This window comes from Acartia tonsa, chromosome 8 (genome assembly GCF_053477335.1).
Source record: "Acartia tonsa isolate MP-2025a chromosome 8, ASM5347733v1, whole genome shotgun sequence".
In the NCBI taxonomy this organism is placed as follows: domain Eukaryota; kingdom Metazoa; phylum Arthropoda; class Copepoda; order Calanoida; family Acartiidae; genus Acartia; species Acartia tonsa.
Window position 1 is genome coordinate 49,148,856 of NC_137267.1, and position 20,869 is coordinate 49,169,724.

At 31.4% G+C, this 20,869-nt stretch overlaps 1 protein-coding gene across 1 annotated transcript in view; it reads right to left on the reverse strand.

The window, feature by feature from the left end:
* Window positions 1-9,795: 9,795 nt before the first annotated feature.
* Window positions 9,796-20,869, reverse strand: part of LOC145327188 (uncharacterized) — a 31,401-nt gene continuing 20,327 nt past the window's right edge. The window contains exons 7-11 of the mRNA XM_080170760.1: window positions 16,291-16,352; window positions 14,890-14,944; window positions 14,247-14,315; window positions 12,820-12,894; window positions 9,796-11,588 (exon numbers count right to left, since the gene is read on the reverse strand). Coding sequence (XP_080026886.1) covers window positions 11,573-11,588; window positions 12,820-12,894; window positions 14,247-14,315; window positions 14,890-14,944; window positions 16,291-16,352 — 277 coding nt within the window. The 3' untranslated portion in view covers window positions 9,796-11,572. The remainder of the gene's footprint in view (window positions 11,589-12,819; window positions 12,895-14,246; window positions 14,316-14,889; window positions 14,945-16,290; window positions 16,353-20,869) is intronic.

The window sequence follows — 20,869 nt, forward strand, 5'->3', positions numbered from 1 at the left end:
ACATTGAAATATCGTCAAATGTCCTATCCCTTTTGTATATCGCTGTGTACAAAGAAATAGAAACAATTATTGAAAAGAATTACGTTGCCTCCAAGGCAAATAAAGTTAAAAGCATCCTCTTCAATAAATGTAGACAGTCTAGATACATAATCATGCAATAAATCTAGACAGTCTAGATACATAATCATGCAATAAATCTAGACAGTCTAGATACATAATCATGCAATAAATCTAGACAGTCTAGATACATAATCATGCAATAAATCTAGACAGTCTAGATACATAATCATGCAATAAATCTAGACAGTCTAGATACATAATCATGCAATAAATCTAGACAGTCTAGATACATAATCATGCAATAAATCTAGACAGTCTAGATACATAATCATGCAATAAATGTAGACAGTCTAGATACATAATCTTGCAATAAATGTAGACAGTCAAGATATATAATCATGCAATAAATGTAGACAGTCTAGATACATAATCATGCAATAAATGTAGACAGTCTAGATATATAATCATGCAATAAATGTAGACAGTCTAGATACATAATCATGCAATAAATCTAGACAGTCTAGATACATTATCATGCAATAAATGTAGACAGTCTAGATACATAATCATGCAATAAATGTAGACAGTCTAGATATATAATCATGCAATAAATGTAGACAGTCTAGATACATAATCATGCAATAAATGTAGACAGTCTAGATACATAATCATGCAAAAAATGTAGACAGTCTAGATATATAATCATGCAATAAATGTAGACAGTCTAGATACATAATCATGCAATAAATGTAGACAGTCTAGATACATAATCATGCAATAAGTGTAGACAGTCTAGATACATAATCATGCAATAAGTGTAGACAGTCTAGATACATAATCATGCAATAAATCTAGACAGTCTAGATACATAATCATGCAATTAGACCAATAGTAACAATCAGACCACATTGTTGGTTAGAAAATTAAATTTTTTAAATGAAAGAGCTGAGGTGGATTTTTAAAATAAAATTAGTGTCGCTGTTCGCTGGTGAGGCAATATTGTTTTTGTAAAAAATGAACACAGTAATAGTGTCTGACTGATTATGACGTAACAAAAAAAAAAATAGCCAATGAGAGGCCGTTATTGACCAATGGTAAAATTTATAGTGGCCTCTCATTGGCTAATTTTTTTTGTTACGTCATAATTAGTCAGACACTATTACTGTGTTCTAAAAAATCCTCCAAAATCACACAAAAAATCTACAAAAATTAAATAAAATTTTATGTTAATAACCCTTTTGTGGTTTTATTTAATTTTTGTAGATTTTTATAGGATTTAGGAGGATTTTCCACAAAATTTTTTTTTCTTAAGAATCAACCTCAGTTATTTGTTCATTTCATTTATGCAATAAGTCAGCTAAGAATAATTGAATTTTTTCTCAATTAATATTTGTCTGAGGAGATAATATCTGCTAGAAGTTCCTTTTTATGTAGGACAAATTATGTTTCCTTGGACTTCTAGGGTAATAGATCTATTTCCTATTGATCATACAAAGTAGTTTTACTAAAAGTTTAGCAATTAGCAAACTAAAAATTTTTAAGAAAAATATATTATCTCAGCTTCTATTAGAGCTAGAGGGCTAAACAGGGGCATACAAAAATTCCGGCTATAAGTCAGCAGTAAAAGTCATATTTTGATTCCTTCAACCATTTAATTTAACAACCTTTGCTTTTGGGTCCTTTTTCATGAAAAATTCTAAACGAATGTTTTTTTTCTAACTAAAAGAACATTTTTTCAGAAATACATTACAACAAAGGTGGATTAATCAAGGCGTTAGCTTACTAAATACTATGTTATTTTTTTTTATTGTATCAACAAACGTTTGTAGTCAATAGGGCCAATAGAATAATAATTTTCAATATGGCTTAGATTAAGATACCGATTAAGATCTGCTGGATGAAAACTGGTTCTCAGCCATACTGAAAAATCAAGTATAGGAAGGTATTACAAAAAGTTTCCAAAAATAAAAAAAATATAAGATTAATGCTAGTTTTATTATCCCCAACCTTCGGCCCCTCAGGGCTAACAAAACTTGTTTTAATCTTTTAAATCTTTATTTTAACACCCGCAGAAAGCTGTCTATATTACGATAAGATAAATAACTATTATATTTTCAATTATGTTATTTGAATAGCCCTTAATAGTGGGTCATATCAAGAAAGGCAAAAGTGCTTAAAAAAAATATTCTAATAATTTGATAATTTTCAACCTTTGCGAATTAGTAATTCTTTCTAAAGCAGTATTTCTATTTGATTCTTATCTATTATTAGAGCAAAACTGTCAATACTAATGAGATACTCGTAAAGTTTATAATGTACTGGAAAATGAATTATTTCAATTTTGATTTAGTTTTTTTCCTATTTGATGAAGTCCCTTCTTCCAAACAAATTTTAAAAATGGGAGGAGACATTGGGCTGTTTATTACACTAGTCTGAAAATTTGTCTTATATTGTTATCTTATTTGTTGGTTTAACACCTTTTGGGCCCTTTATTGAAATTTGGTTGGTTGGTTTATTGAAAACCTCTAATTGAAGGGTTATTTTGTTAATCATCAATGGGGATGTACATTACCCCGTCCCGATTTAGAAATATTTTGTTAAAATTTTTGCCCCCAGCCATAGTATGGTTGATTTATGCAAAATAATGACCCATGCAAAATATTTTTTCTGTAATGCAAAAATTGGGATTTACCTCAATTTATTGGCCATGTCTTATCCCTTTAGATCCCTACCCCTTGTAAACTTAATTTCAATCAATTTCAATATTTACTCAATTGAAAGTCTGGACATTTTAGGTGGGTTTAATGTTTTTACTTTACAACATGTCTTAATCTTAGTATATTATATTTGGGAGGGAGGGTTCTCATCCACACGAAAAAAACTATGTCTAGCATCATATTATATCCAGCTTTCTACGAATATAAAAATGTACAGTGCAAACGTTTCAACCACTATATGTAATCTACAGAAGGGCTAATTTTGTGTATCATTATTGGTGATCTAAATCAATTTATTGGCCATTGTTTTATCCCTTTAGATTCCTGATATTTTCAATTTTTTCTTTTAAAACTGCATTATTTATTGAATTATATTTTATGGAAATTTACTAGAATCATCTAATAAAATTTTTGTAATCATCTATAATACAAAGTAGAATGATGTCTGTCTGTCCGTCTGTCCCTTAAGATCTCGGTAACCACTGAACCGATCGGATTCTACTCTTCAGGGAATATAACTACTGGTCCTGTGGTGGTTTTAGGCTATTTTCTTGGGGGGTGGGACACCCCCAATTCCCCCAAAACAAAAAAATTCCCTCGCTTATAAAAAAATTATTTAAAATAGTGGTGGAGTGGGGGATCTCAAGGTAATAAAAGATGTAATTATACCTCTTGAGGCAAAGCACCTAGAGGCTAGTTTTTTATATTAAAATAACCGAAATGAAATAAAAGCAGGGTTCAGCAGGGAAATCAATCTTTTACAATTTAAAAAATCAGCTGGAAGTCTAAACATGACCCAAACATGACCCAAACATTCCCTCTTTAATTTTTTTGCAAGGCATTATTTGAGGCTAAGTCGCGGTTGACGCGCTGCTGCCCAGCCCTGAACAAAAATATCTTCTGGTAAAATCCCTGTAGCTAGGGGCGAGTAATTTAATTATAAATAATGTTTGGGTATAGTCCCTTTTGTGGCATCGCACCTTAACGGGCGATTCGTCGTAATTTTCATAGTAACTTTTCTCCTATTTCTAGCCCCTGCGGGGCCAATTGCCTAACCCTGTGGGACAATCACATAACCTAATATAACCTAACCTAACCTAAAATAACCTATTAAAAGTCATTTAAAAAATACAACGATTCGCCCCCTAAGGGGCGTTGCCATGAAAGGGACTATTCCCTAATTTTTCTTAATTTTGGAAACATTTTTACAATTACAACAAAACTCCCAACCTTTTCCCTTTTCATCAATTGAAAGTCTGTTCGATCAGGAATGAACGGATAGTCTGTACTATAGTAACAGGATGTATATTTTTTGTCTGTCTGTCTGTCTGAATATACGTAAAGCATAACATTTTATGGATAGTTAAAAATTGGCTAAGAACAGGCTTTCCAGTATGGCTTCAAAACCGATTAATATCCGCTGGATTAGAACTGGTTCTCAGCTATACTGAAAAACACGTATAGCAGCTTATTAAAGACAATTTTCTACGAATAATGAAATGTGTACCAGTTTTGTACACCAGGTTTTCATCTTTAATTTTTAGTTTTACTATCCACGGAAAGCTGTCTGCATTGCGATTCGATAAATAAATATTATGAACCCGAGTAAAATATATATGTACTAGCAGCTACGCCCCTAGAAGCCTCTAGGGGCACTGCACTGGTTGGAGAAGGAAAAGTCGACCTCATCCTATTTTAATCTTATGAGTGTACATTTTTATATTCGTAGAAAGCTGGATATAATACGATGCTAGACATAGTTTTTTCGTATGGATGAAAACCGGTTCCTATCCACCGGATTCGAATGAATACGAGAAAAAGAATTAAAAATTTATTCTGTTTATTTACCAAAATCTTAATCTCTGAATTTGCCCTTTCAAGAACAGTCTGTAAAGTTAAAAGAGTCTTACCCGTAGTTAAATTATTAGAGTTATGCTAACTAGAATAATCATATACTTGTTTTTTTTTAATTTGAATTATAGTCAGCTTAACTTCAACAAAACGTTTGATAATTAAATATGAAGTCAAAACCAAAATAAATAATTTAAAGTATTTTTTGCTAAATTCCTTCAGTCTTTCTTTTAATATCTAATAGATTTAAACATAATCTGTGAAAAAACAAACTGCTTATATACAAAAAAAATATCCTACAAGTCCTTGAAGAGTGCATTTTTATTAAAGATAGGCTAAAACCATTCTAACTTTCTAGTAGTTTATTTTATAACACTCAATTGGCTAACCATTGAAATTCTATTTCAGTAAGTCTCACTTTGGCCCAACTACAAAAATGTTTTGTTTTCCATGGTAATTTAATCAGTACCTTAAACTAAGGAACAACGATCTAAAGGGATAAGACAATGGCTGATAAATACCCTTATTTAGATTACAATTAGCGGTGAAAAACTTTACACACTCGACTTAATAGAGCAACCAATTACTCCTTCTTTCGTTTACAAATAGTGGTTGCAAAGTTTAGACACCGGACCAGCAAATCAAAATTAAATAAATGTTCCCAAAGTTATGGCAACTTTTTGTGTTCCGCTACTAATGGATTTTGTCATCCTTATTTTTGATGAAAACTGAACATCTGCCATAAAACTCACTTTGCACTGTCCGCTTGTCATGCTTTGCTTGTTATGTGTGTTGTTATTCTTGTTAAAATTAAACCTAACGCTTATTTTCTCATAATTTGTAGATGGCCTGTAAAATTTTACTTGACTTAATTTGGTTTTGTTTACTTTTAAAACAAACTTCACACACTTTTATTTACTTACAATTACACATTAAACTTGGATCTTAACTTTTTATACCTATTCTTCTTGAAAAAAAAAAAAAATATTCTAAAACTGAATTTTAGGAATACTGATTTCTTTTTTTAAGAAAATGTTGTTTAAAGCGAAGAATATCTTTAATAAGTCCTAAAATGTAACTATGTCCTGAAACAGAATCCTGTATTAAAGCAGTTTTGCAACAATTTTCCTTGCAATTTTGTTCAGACTTACACATACATTTTTCTCCTTTTTTCAACAGATTTACTTACAATTCTGTTTCGTTCGACTTTTTTACATTTAAATTCTAATTATTTAGTCCTGTCATTATACAAGTGATTTTGTTCATTTAACCTACCTTTTCAGAGCTTATAAATATACATACATAAATATTACATACATTTATTCAGTCCTGTCACAGGTGATAATATTAGTTTGAGCTACCGTTCCTGTGCTTTGCTTTTATGGATGTTGTCATCCTTGTTCAATAGGTTTTTGTCTTTAACCAAAATTTAGTGGAACAAGGAATAAATTGTCCAAAGGAAGCGCAGCATGGTTATTAGTTAAAATTATCTGTAATCGCGGCATTAGATTAAATGGCAGCGTATCAGAGAGAGAGAGAGGACAATAGGATGTTTATTACAATAGTCTCAAAAGTTTTATAATAACGTTTCTTATTCGATGGCTTAACAACCTTTAGTGAATTTTGATTGGTTGGTTCATTAAGTTCAGTGTTCCGACATTTAAAGCACTAATACTAATCACTAGAAGTGGTAATTTGTTGTATCATGATTGGGGATGTACATCAATTTATCGGCCATTGACGTATCCCTTTAGATCCCAGAGAGCTTCCAGACAAAAGTTGTGCGATCAAAGCATTGGTTGTTTGGTTGATGTCCTTGGAGAATTGAGCAACACGTTCAGTTTGAATAAACGATGAACTAAGAAGTATAAAGAGACCAAAATCAAGGAGCCAAAAAAACAAGTACGGTAGGACAAACGAACATTTACACTCTTAGAGTGTCAGGACTGAATAAGCAGAATACAAATGTATAAATCGAAACAAAATTATAAGTAAATTGGGGGGCAAAACTTCTTAAATACAAGATACTGTTTGAAGACATATTTACACTTAGGACAGAAATAGGATTATTTTATAAAATAATTGTTAAAAAATAAGAAATATAAATGAAAACACGGACATTTGGAAACAATTATAGAGTTGCTACCCTTTCCTAAGTCTTACCTAATTGTTGTAGGAATTATAATGCAAAGTTTGAAATAAACTAAAAGTGCTAACCGTTACGTACGGAACCATTAAGGCATAAAAAAGGATGACAGCATCCATAAAAGCGAAGTTCTGAAACGGTAGGACAAACGAACATTAAAACTTGTATAGTGTCAGAACTGAATAATCAGATCATGGAAAGAAAACAAAGTCATTCCTAATTAGGACAGAAGTCACTGGAAATTGATCTAAGGAAGGCTACTTATGTCCTTCATCTAACAAAATCTATCTTAAGGAAGGTGACTTATGTCCTTTCTCTGACAAATTCTTAGATTAGGAAGGCTGCTTATGTCCTTCATCTTGCAAAACTTAGCTTTTCTGTCCTTCACATAGCAAAACCTCACAAAACATAGCTTTTCTGTCCTTCACATAGCAAATTCTTGCAAAATATAGCAAATTCTTACAAAACATAGCAAATTCTTGCAAAACATAGCAAATTCTTACAAAACATAACAAATTCTTGCAAAACATAGCAAATTCTTGCAAAACATAGCAAATTCTTGGAAAACTTAGCTTTTCTGTCCTTCACATAGCAAATTCTTGCAAAACATAGCAAATTCTGGCAAAACATAGCAAATTCTGGCAAAACATAGCAAATTCTTTCAAAACACAGCAAATTCTTGCAAAACTTAGCTTTTCTGTCCTTCAAATAGCTAATTCTTGCAAATTCTTACAAAACATAGCAAATTCTTGCAAAACATAGCAAATTCTTGCAAAACATAGCAAATTCTTGCAAAACATAGCAAATTCTTGGAAAACTTAGCTTTTCTGTCCTTCACATAGCTAATTCTTGCAAAACATAGCAAATTCTTACAAAACATAGCAAATTCTTGCAAAACATAGCAAATTCTTGCAAAACATAGCAAATTCTTGCAAAACATAGCAAATTCTTGGAAAACTTAGCTTTTCTGTCCTTCACATAGCTAATTCTTGCAAAACATAGCAAATCCTTACAAAACATAGCAAATTCTTGCAAAACATAGCAAATTCTTGCAAAACACAGCAAATTCTTGGAAAACTTAGCTTTTCTGTCCTTCAAATAGCTAATTCTTGCAAAACATAGCAAATTCTGGCAAAACATAGCAAATTCTGGCAAAACATAGCAAATTCTTGCAAAACACAGCAAATTCTTGGAAAACTTAGCTTTTCTGTCCTTTAAATAGCTAATTCTTGCAAATTCTTACAAAACATAGCAAATTCTTGCAAAACATAGCAAATTCTTGCAAAACATAGCAAATTCTTGCAAAACATAGCAAATTCTTGGAAAATTTAGCTTTTCTCTCCTTCACATAGCTAATTCTTGCAAAACACAGCAAATCCTTACAAAACATAGCAAATTCTTGCAAAACATTCCAAATTCTTACAAAACATAGCAAATTCTTGCAAAACATAGCAAATTCTTACAAAACATAGCAAATTCTTGCAAAACATAGTAAATTCTTGCAAAACATAGCAAATTCTTGCAAAACATAGCAAATTCTTACAAAACATAGCAAATTCTTGGAAAACTTAGCTTTTCTGTCCTTCACATAGCTAATTCTTGCAAAACATAGCAAATTCTTACAAAACATAGCAAATTCTTACAAAACATAGCAAATTCTTGCAAAACATAGCAAATTCTTCAAATTTTCGAATTTTCAGCGCGACCCGACCACTGGTTCTTGAGATACGGTGACCTGGTGTCCTTGGTACCGACGGTAAGATTTGGGAAATGGTTCGAATCCTTAGTAAATTTGGCTAAGTCCAAAAATTCTTTGACACTTAGAATATTTTCGACCTGGTGTCCTCTCAGTAGGTACGCTTGGTGTCACCTGGGTATATTTTCTTCAAAAATTTGACTAAGTGTCAAAATATTTTTAAGGATTTGAACCATTTCCCAAATCTTACCATCGGTACCAAGGACACCAGGTCACCGTATCTCAAGAACCGGTGGTCGGATTGCGCTGAAAATTCGTTTTTGAGTTTGGGACCCTTATTTGCTATGTTTTGTAAGAATTTGCTATGTTTTATAAGAATTTGCTATGTTTTGCAAGAATTAGCTATGTAAAGGACAGAAAAGCTAAGTTTTCCAAGAATTTGCTATGTTTTGTAAGAATTTGCTATGTTTTGCAAGAATTTGCTATGTTTTGCAAGAATTTGCAATGTTTTGCAAGAATTTGCTATGTTTTGTAAGAATTTGCTATGTTTTGCAAGAATTTGCTATGTTTTGTAAGAATTTGCAATGTTTTGCAAGAATTTGCTATGTTTTGCAAGAATGAGCTATGTGAAGGACAGAAAAGCTAAGTTTTCCAAGAATTTGCTATGTTTTGCAAGAATTTGCTATGTTTTGCAAGAATTTGCTATGTTTTGTAAGAATTTGCTATGTTTTGCAAGAATTAGCTATGTGAAGGACAGAAAAGCTAAGTTTTCCAATATTTTGCTATGTGATGGACCAAAAACCAATTTTATGCAAGATTTTGCTATGTGAAGAATCAAAAAGCTAGGTTTTGTGAGGTGAAGGGAGGCTACTTATGTCCTCAATCTTGCAAAATCTTTGTTAAGGGAGGCATGTTATGCCCTTCATCTAACAAATTCTCACTTAAGGAAGGCTACATATGTCCTTCCTAGGAAGGTGACTTCTGTCCTAATTTAGGAATGACTTTGTTTTCTTTCCATGATCCGAATAATCAGAATATAAATGTATAAAAGTCGTCAAAACTAAATTGTAAGTAAATCTGTTGAAATACTGCTAAATAAAGGATATTGTTTCAGGACTTACTTAAAAATTTAGGACTTGATTATAGAGATGCTTCGCTTATAGCAAAGTACTTTGTTGTCCTAGGAATCAGTTTTCTGAAAATCAGACCAATCAGATAAAAAGCAACATGTTTGAAATGGACGTACGGACTTTCTAGTTATGATTATAGAGTTGCTTCACTTTCTAACTCGTACCTAACTCCTTTAGGAATCAAAATAATAATTTTATCACGTATATTTTATTATAAATATATTAACTAAAATTTAAAACACATACATACGAATAATAAAATCGTTTTGAGAAGCACAATTTTAAAATTTTTAATTCAAATTTTAGAGAATTTTTACTCAATATCTATAAATATTAACAAATTGATATATCTTTAAAGTTAATTTTAGATTTTTAGTTAATGTCAAAGAAAATTGTTAAATTAATATTAATAAAAATATTATTTTGGTAGGTTTAATCTTTAATAAATGAAAAAATTGAAAACTTTAAAACATGACATTTTGATTTTTAAAATGGACTAATGCCCAACATTTTTTAAAAATCTTTTTAAAAGAACGTGTCCTAACTTTTGTGATTTTTAAAAAATATCTAGTCGGTGCTTTTAGTAAGTAGTAGATGTAAAAAGAAGAAAAGTTCCATTATAAACAAAAAAGTTAGATCTTTAATTTGACACCTTACTTTTTTAATTCTGTTGAGTAATTTTTGAAAAAAAATGTATTTTGTTGAACCCCGATGAATCAAATCTTTGATTTTTGGGAGCTCGTCACGAATGGGTTAAAACAAAATCACAAAAGTTAGGACACGTTCTTTCCTTAAATAATAATCTATTGGTATGATGTTTAATCTATTAAAAATGCTCATAGACCTAAATCTCATTATTTATTAAGGAAAATTGACATAATTTGCCTTAACAGCAGGGCTCGGCAGCCATCTTCTGTAAGCCTCAAAAACATCAACCATTTACAATTTTAAAATTCAGCTGGAAGTATAACCCTGACACAAATGTTTCACAAACTTTCAACGCATCCTAAGATTTGATGCTTAGTCGCGACTGACGCTTGACTACCGAGCCCTGCTTAAATGGCATCTAAGATTGATTTTTTGATAAGCTTCGAATTAAAGAAAAACCTACACTGCACATTTTCAAAACTAATTATCAGAGATAAAAGGTAAGGTAAAATAAAAAAATTGTTAAATTGACTTTTTTTGAGTCAGTTTATAATTCCGAAAATGGCAATATCTGTTTCAAACTGGATACAACTGAGGTGGATTCTTAAAAAAAGTTTGCCCCACTAATCGCTTAGTGGGGCAAAATTGTTTTCGTGATAAATCCACCAAAATCACATTAAAAATCTACAAAAAAATAAACAAAATCATAGAATGGTTATGAACATAAGATTTTATTTAATTTTTGTAGATTTTTTATGTGATATTGGAGGATTTTCCACGATAACAATTTTGCCCCACTAAGCGATTAGTGGGGCAAATTTTTTTTTAAGAATCCACCTCTGGTGTTTTGGGTAAATAATAAAGTTATTTAGTAAGAATGGTTAAATGGCGGTTTCCCTCAAAATAGGCAAGTAAATCACAGAAACAACTCAAAATAAACTGAAAATAAGTGGGAGAGTTTGTAGTGTGATTTTGACTTAATTTAGTTAGGTTAGGTTATATTGGGTAAAGAGTAGCTCCGCAGGGCTAAGACCACATGCAAGAGCTCGGATTAATGTAAAAAATATCACCGCCCTAGTTTTCAAAATATTAAAAAAATTAGGAGGTAATTTCTTTGCTCGCCAAATACTCTGAGGAAAAACATTGTAAACAAGTTGATAGAAAAAAATTATTATTACATTAACTCTTAATAATAAAATTGTTATTTATTACCTACACCTTTATTTCTAACATAAAATATTAAATTTTATATTCTACTTAAATATACTGAACATCCATATTTATATACATATAATAATATGTAAGGTTTCTGTTTTTTGTCTCTTTAGTCGCCAATACACCTGAAAATTAATAGAAATTTTAAATAGATCATAGGAATTTGGAAGAAATTAATCTTTTATTGGTCTAGACTCTAAAAGTTTTAACTTTAAAGTTCATCGATTGTCGAGATCTTAAGCTTCATACAGACGGGCTAACATCGTTCTACTTTTTTAGATGATAGCAGCGTTGCAAAACATTTTAATTACTAGAGTTGGCTCGATATATCTATCTCACTATTGGCTAGTTTTCTGAGTACATATCTATTTATCTATTTCTCAATAAATCAATTTTTCTCCCCCGCCATTACTATCTAAAAGAAAGAAGTAAATATTTAATAATCTAAATGATTTTAAAAAGATTTTTTCAATTATATTTTTTTTAACATTACTATCACCAAAGGGTTAATATGATTAAAATTTTTGTTTTAATATTTGAACACACAAAGGGTGACGCCACAATCGAATTCTTTTAAAACAGAGTTTTCTTAAATTTACTATATTTAAAATTTAAATTTCTTTTTTATGATTATAAATTAAATACTTTAATACAATGTAAATAGCAACATGAAACGAAAAAAAATGAATTTATTTTTAACAAAGTAAAATAATGGGTCTCATCGCTCTGGCCAATGAGAGTTTATTATGGATTATTGGAGCACTATGAGTTTTAAACATTTATTCATTGGAAAACTTGAGCTCATTTATAGACATTTATTTCCTATATAGATCTGACATGTATCTTGAAGTAATAAAGCAGGCTGTTTTGTAACTGTTAAGAATTGGAAGAATCTATTAAATAAAAGTTATCGCAAATATACTTAAGTAGTAAATAATTCAAGTATGGTTTCGAAACCGACTAATATCCGGTGGAACCGGTTATCAAAAACTATGTCTAGTATCATATTATATCCAGTTTTCTACGAATATAAAAAAATACAATCAGCGTCTCAGGGCTAAAAAACTGGTTTTAATCTTATAATTGTACATTTTATATCCGCGAAAAGCTGTTTATAATACGATGCGAGAAATAATTGTTCCAGTATGGTTTCGAAACCGACTAATGTCCGCTTGATTAGAACCAGTTACAAGCCATACTGAAAAAAATCATTCATCACATCGTATTGTAGACAACTACCCAAGAATAATAAAATAATACTTAGGTCTAACAAAACTGGTTTTAGTCTTATAACTTTCCATTTAAATATCCGCGGAAAGCTGTTTATAACACGTTGCGATAATAACATTTTTTTACCTGAAAACTGTTTTATAATATGTTTTGAAATATGTTTTAGCTATTTCATCTGTTGTCGATTTCTCTCCTTCTTTACTACAAATAGAATTAGTATTAGAACTTTGTTAATTTTAATTATCATAAATTTTTGGAATAAAAAGATAACCTCTATGTAAGATAGTCTTAATCTTCAAAAGGCTTAATTTTATTTATCATAATTTGTGGTTAACATTAATTTATAATCCATTTTCTCGTATGCATTCGAATCCGGTGTATAGGAACCGGTTCTCATGCATACGAAAAAACTATGTCTAACATCGTATTATATAAAAAAGCCCGTAACTTCGGCACCTCGGGGCTAAAAAAACTGGTTTTAATCTTATGATTGTACATTCTATATCCGCGGAAAGCCGTTTATAATACGATGAAAGAAATAACTATTCTTTCTCTTTATATTACTATCTATTGTTAAAAGTTTTAGAAAAAGTAACTGGACAAAGTGTCTCAAAAATGAGCCATGTGACGTCGTAAAAATGAGGGATTATCCATCTTTTATAAAGGTTTTTTCCCCCCACTTGTCCTCTCATCTCCCTCATTTTTATGACGCCACGTGACGGCTTTTTGAGACACTTTGTCCAGTTACTTAAAAATACGTTCTCTTTTTTAGTTGGCTTTAAACCTTGATTGGCTAGTACTAACTAGCAGTGTTCAAACTTTTTCACCATAGAAGCTTTCATAAGTAGAAGGGGTAATATTGTTTATCATAATTAGGAAGTAACTTAAATTTATCATCCATTGTCTTATCCCTTAAGATCCCTGGATTGGACCGATGATAATGTAATACTAACATAGCTGTCTATTGTGCCCTAGCAAAATGGGGATAGATGTCCCAGCTTTTGGCCTACCTTTTCTATTAACAAAATAAAATATAATTATACCCCCTCTCTTTTCTAGGGGGTTACTTTCCTTCATCCCTTTCTCTTCCCCTCTACTACGACGTCAATAGCATAGGTAGGCCAAAAGCTGGGACATCTATTCCCGTTTACCCAGAGTTGGATCTTTAAATGTTGCCGTAGCCGTGCCTGTAGTCGTGGCCGTAATTGTAGCCGTCGCCACTGTCAGTGCTGCCAATAAAACATGTATTTTAAATGTTTGAAGTTTTTACGTATCATATTTATTTTCTTCATATTTTTACTGAAAATTTAAAAAATGGTTGTGATTTGAAGATCGCATATAGCCGTGGCCACACGTAGCCAATTTGATTTAAAGATCGCTATTAGGTTAGTGGCTGTACCTCTGGCCACGGCTATGGCAACGGCTACACATTTAAAGATCCAGCTCTGGGCAAATGGGGATATATGTCCCAGATTTTGGCCTACCTATGCTATTGACGTCATAGTAGAGGGGATGAGAAAGGGAAGGGCACTAAACAAAACTACAATACTAACCTTTTAGTTACAAATCTTTTAAATGCTTTTCTGATGGGGACTTTGGTCTTCAATAAATGCGGACAAATTCTAAAAAAAAAATTTTGATTGTTTTAATTATTATAATCTTACTTAACAATTGAGTAAACAACTATTTTTTCATGTAAAGGAATTTAATTTGAGCATCGTATTATAGACAGCTTTTTGCGGATATAAAATGTTAGTATTACCCAAGACGGAAGGGGACATTAGGCTGTTTATTACACTAGTCCCAAAAGTTTTATAATAACGTTTTCTTTTTCGTTGGCTTTACAACTTTGGGGACTTCAATGCCAAAGAAAAAGGGAATGTGATTCTGACAAACAATTCTAAAGGAAAATTTCCCCACATCCCCCTTCCCCTTTTTCGACCCTTCTTACCCAATCCGCTTCAGGTACATAAAAAACAAATTATATTCCAACTTTACTCCAATAAAATAATAAATTTCGCGAAAATTTCAATTTGAATTAATTGGCTGAATAGCAGCTACAATGCATTTTGATTGGTTGATTGGCGTCCAAATGTTTCAACCAATAATTGTAATCTACAGAAGTGTTAATATTGTGTATTATCAACTTTGGGGTGTACATCAACTTATCGACCATTTTCTTATTCCTGTCATTACCTCTGTTCACACTGTTCACCAATATAATCACCAGTACACGTGCATGTGTTGGGTCCTGAAATAATTATCATTAGAGGCCTCTAAAGGCACTTGACGTTGGGGGGGGGGGGGGGCAACCACCCCTATTTTTGTATCATCTCAAAAAAACTTTCAGGACCTTTGAGAAGCTGTAAAGGGTAACCATATCGGTACGGAGGTGAGCAATACACATACAGATCCTGATACTTTTATATAAGAATAACTTTGCCTCTTTTGGGCGAGGTGTTTAGCTCTCTCTCTAAGCCCTTAAAACAAACTTCGCGCCTTATAATTGTAATTTAAAGCTGCCTTTATCTAGAAGTCCTAGTTTTTTAATTAGTTGCTCCTGTTTATGAACCCTGTAACGCGCCTAACGTGAAGGGTGTGCAAAAAAAAGTGCGGACTTTTTAAAATTGAAATTGCGCGGCTTGTGTTAATAGTAGAAAATGATATGCATATCGTTAGAACCGCTATAAACTTTATTTTTTGGAAATATAAGAACGGATCCTGTGCTACGTATAGTTTGGGAGCTACGGGTTAAAATGTCCCAACTGACGTAAAACTTGACTTGCGAGTAAATTTTAAAATATAACTAAAAATTAGAGAAGATATTTTGCAAAAATTGATACGTACATTTTTAAATTTCAAATTGCGCGGCTTGTGTTAATTGTAGAAAAATGTTACGCACACCGTTAGAACCGCTATGAACTGTATTTTTTGGAAATTTAAGAACGGTTCCTGTGCTACAAATAACCTAGGAGCTAAGGGGTAAAATGTCCCAAAATTTACTCGCAAGTCAAATTTTAAGTCAGTTGGGACATTTTAACATATAGCTCCTAAACTGTACGTAGCAGAGGAATCGTACTTATATTTCTAAAAAATAGACTTCTTAGCGGTTCTAACGATATGCATAACATTTTTCTACTATTAACACAAGCCGCTCAATTTCAATTTTAAAAAAGTCCGCATTTTTTTGCACACCCTTTATAAGCTTTATTAATGTCTCTAGTATGACGCGGATTGGACCAGATTCGGACCCTGACAAATCCCCAAAAGCAAGCCGACACATTTCCAATTATGCTAAAGCCACGGATTAAGATATATAATAACTAAAGCTTCAAGCTATTCATATACGTTTATTTTATAATGGATTGCAATAAATGTAAATAAAAGTTAAGTAAATGGAAACTTAATTTACAACCGCTATATGTCTGAGGAATGTAAAACGATTGCCTAGGATGTTAATCTACTTAATATTGGAGCTTACTTCCCAACATTTAACTTATTTTTTTGAAAAAAGGGGAAAAAAGTTGACGGCCGCACGTGCACAAGATCTTACAGGACAAACAAACACATTTCTAGTTTTTAAAATTGTATATCTACCTGTACAAACGCCGCCATTCAGGCATCTAGCTGTGCAGGTAAAATCACTGCAGTCTGACCCACTAAAATATTAACAATCATTTAGGGTTGGACCGGATATCCGGTTTGGCCGGATACCGGATATTGAAAGTAACGGATACCGGATATCCAGCTTATTTTTAATGCCGGATATCAGGTTAAGCGGACGGATATCCGGCATTGGCCATACTACGAGTAATATAGGTAAAGAAACAAAAGAACTCTTTGATTGCACAATCTTTGACTGGGAATCCCAACTGTGCATGGTAATGAGTTGATCCTGTTTTGGGCCAAGGCATTCCCCCTACTCTGTTCTAGACCGAGATTCGAACCTTTAACCTACCCGATGTCGTTACTTGTTGAGTCTCGGTCGCGGGTTCGGTTCAGCGGTTAGCGGGTTCTTTCGCTGCACACACACACACACATACACATAGAGACATCTTCATTATTCATAGATTTGTTAAATTGTATGTACGTAACACTATTTTCAAGTAATGCAATTTTACTTTGGAAAAAAATGAAAAACTTTTTGTATACTGAAGTGCAATTTGTGTAACATGTATTGTTAAACTTATATTTTGTAAGAAATTTAGAGAATACATATATTTTAAAAAGCTTTTCTATATTAAGGGTTGGTCTGTCTGTCTGTGACTCCGCTCCTAATTAAGTAAAATTACACAAGATAAAGTCAAGCGTTGTGGAACTATAATCGTTTTTCTCGTAGTCATTCGAATCCGTTGGATAGATAAGAACCGGTTCTCATCCATACGAAAAAACTATGTTTAGCATCGTATTATATCCAGCTTTCAACGTATATAAAAATGTACACTCATAAGATTAAAACCAGCTTTTTTAACCCGTACTTTCGGCACCTCGGGGCTAAAAGAAACTGGTTTTAATCTTATAATTGTACAGTCTATATCCGCGGAAAGCAGTTTATAATATGATGCGAGAAATAACAATTTCGACTCTCATATCTTATCTGAGTGTTTTCATCCTTGTTATAGAAATTTAAATGTTGTCAGAAATTTAAAGAGTTGGTTCTTCAAACTTTCCTTACATTCTGTGTAACGGCCCCAGGAAGGAAGGGGACATAAGACTGTTTATTACACTAGTCCCAAGCTTTACAATAACATTTCTTATTCGTTGTCTGAATAACTTTGGTGACTTTTGATTATTATCATTAAGTTGAGCGTCCAAACGTTTTAATCCCTAATTGTAATCTACAGAAGGGATGATTGTGTGTCATCATTGGGGATCAATTTATCGGTCATTGTCTTATCCCTTTACATCCCTAATTTTCTGTAAAAAAAACTCACTTTCATAGATACAAAAAAATTGTTGGTCTAATGAGGCAAAATTTTGCTCAAAAACTTTGTGAGACATTATTGAATTATGATTGGTTGATTTAAAACTAGCAGTGTCCAAACTTTTTAATAATTCCAGCTCATAGCTTTATTATTCCTTTAAGAAAAGTTTATGGACATGAATTTTATTTATAATGTAGCTTCTCATAAGGCCTGTAAAGGATAACCCTCCTCCCAAGAGAAAACATTCCTATAAGAAAAATTATCTCAAAATAGAATTTTTTCAAAATGTTTCATTTAAAACTCATGTGCTTCTAGAGGCTTCTAGGGGGCGTAGTATATGTATCCCCAAAATTGCATGCCCCGAATCTTATAAAAATGGTGGCAAAGTTTTAATGAAAATCCATCATTGAGTTGAAAAGTTTGTTAGCTTACACCCTGCTCACAAGAAATGTGTCCATACATTGTTGTAAAATTAAAACTAATAGGAAATAATTTTATTATTATATTTAATGTTGTGCAATTCAAATGTGTTAATAGTCAAAAAATTAACAAAGAATTATAATTGTCAAAGATCTTGTTTTTGGATAAAAAAGAACCATTCCTGTGCTACATATAGCATAGGAGGGTAAAATGTTCCAAGTTACTTTAAACTTTTCAACCTTTCTCTCCAAAACTACTAATAGCACAAAAATGGTACTTATATTTATAAAAACTAGAGTTCATGACAATTCTAACAGTAAGCATAAGATTTTTCTACTATTAACACAAGTCGCGCAATTTGTTAGCTTTAACCCTCCTGCTCACAAGTAAAGTGCCCATACATTGTTGTTAAATTAGATTGTTATATGCATATATTAGACATAAGTGGTAATATAACATATATTCAAAAAGTTTAAGGAACTCAATAATCTTCTAAAATAATGCTTATAAATAATTTTAGAGACTATGAGGACGTCAAAGCTTTTGATTTTGGCTGGTTGGGTAAAAAGTTTGGACAGGGGAGAAATTTACATTTGGGTTTGGTAATTAGATTGAGTTTGCTCCACTGAGATGGGTTTTTGAAAGATGCTGCATTTTTTCGACAATTTTTTCGACATTGATTGATTGAACGAAGACGATGGGATTTCAACACAGAGCATACAACATAAGAATTCAAAATAATACAACTTAAATCCATTTTGCACTGCATATTTATTGATGCATCTTTTTAAAGCTGTGTTAGACATTATACAAATGGCTAAAATAATAATTTAAAATTTTGAATTCTCAAGTTGAATACTCTGTTAAAATCGTACGGGGCATTGATCTTCGAGATGGAATAAGGTTTTTAACAGAGTATACAAATTTAGAATTCAAAATTATTATTTTCGCCATTTGTATAATGTCTAATACAGATCTAAAAGGATGCATTAATAAATATGCAGCGAAAATGGATTTAAGTTGTATTAGACATTATACAAATGGCTAAAATAATAATTTTAAAATTTTGGATTCTTATGTTGTATACTCTGTGTATCGTCTTTGTTCAATCAAGCAATGTCTAAAAAATTGTCGAAAAAACGTGGCATCTTTTAAGAACCCATCTCTGGCAAGAGCTTTTGGTTTTTTGATAACCGGTTCTACCCCATCCCTTATCCTCTACCCCACTTTCGCTTTCATTACAAAATTCTTCCATCCAAACCTAACGACAATACTAAATAATGTAGTAAACACCCCTGTACTTCTACTCTTGGACATTTGTGCTTCAAAATGTTCATATTTGTGTTACTTACAGACTTATTATTTCTATTGTAAATTTATTTTGGTTGCTTTGATTGATAGTATTCTAGGGAGAAAAAATTTGGCTTATGATTCTCTATAATCAGAATAAAGTTTTGTTTTCCTTCAAGATTAAACTTAGTTTCAAGAAATTGATGAATCAAATGAAATGTTTCACAAGTTTTAAAAATGTTTTTAGGAAATTTTATCTATAGATAACTGTTTCTATCTGTATAGAAATTCAAATGTAAAATTAGTTTTCTTCAAATTGTTTCTAATTTCAATCATATTTGATTTTCCTTTTCCTAATTTGTTCTTTTTCAAGATAACTTTAACTTATTTTTATTATATCTATTATTTATTCTAAAGGAATCAACAAAAACCAGCTGGATGTCTTAACCTGACCAAACTATGGCATTCTCCTTTTTAAACAAATTTCAAAGAAGATTAAAATTTAAGGTTTAGTCGCAGTGGCCAATCCCTGGTAATATCTTTCTAATGTAATTTCCAAAAAAAAGTTATACTGAAATATGATCATCCTTGTTAAAGTTATAAAACTATATTAGAAAAAATAAATGTATAAGTATAAATATATAACCCAGACAACTACCTGGTTCCAGAAAATTAGCTGCTATTTAACAACCTAATTAAAAGTCGGCACAGAGTCCTAACCCCCTGAATATACACTTATTTAACCCCTGCCCCCTCTTTTTTTCACTTTAAATTAGAAAATATAATTCATTTGAATTAAAATATTTAACTTTGCCATACAAGAATAAAGAAAATTAAATATTTAAATTTCGGTTTTCTTAATGAAACAGAAATCCACTTTAATTACTTTAATTTGAGTCTAAATTAAACTTACTGGGCTTAATTAATGTTTCTTTTACACACACATTTTGCAACAAAACCAAGATGGCAAAACTAAAATTAAAAATTTTCCTTACATAAATTTATATTCATGTACATATATTCTCATAAATATATGGTATGGCATCTAAAAGTAATAATCAGCTGAGTTCCTATAGTTTTCAGAGAAGCTTAATTTATATCCTTGGTTTGTTTTACTCAACTGGAAGAATTTTATATTAACCCTTTTCATGATATGCACCTATGAAAAATGCCCACCTTTTAAATTCTAGCTATCTGGGCCAAAGACCTTTAGCATAAATATTTTTTAAAGTAGCTGCATTACATTGCTTTCAAGAAAGAAAACGTTCTTAAAAACAGACACTAGCTTTTTAAATGTAATAAAAAAGCACAAACACAAAGTTTAATAAAAGTAAACGTAAGAAAAAAAAATTAATTGCAGTATCAAAGTTAAAACTTAGATAATACACAAAATGTATTTCTAGAAACAAATATAGTTGAAAAAAAGATATAAAATTTATGTAAATTTTTTATGTCATAAAAAAGTTGCTTTGTTTATTCAGAAACAGGTTAAGATATCCAGCATATTTAGTTATGTAATAATGATTATCTTATTTGTGGCA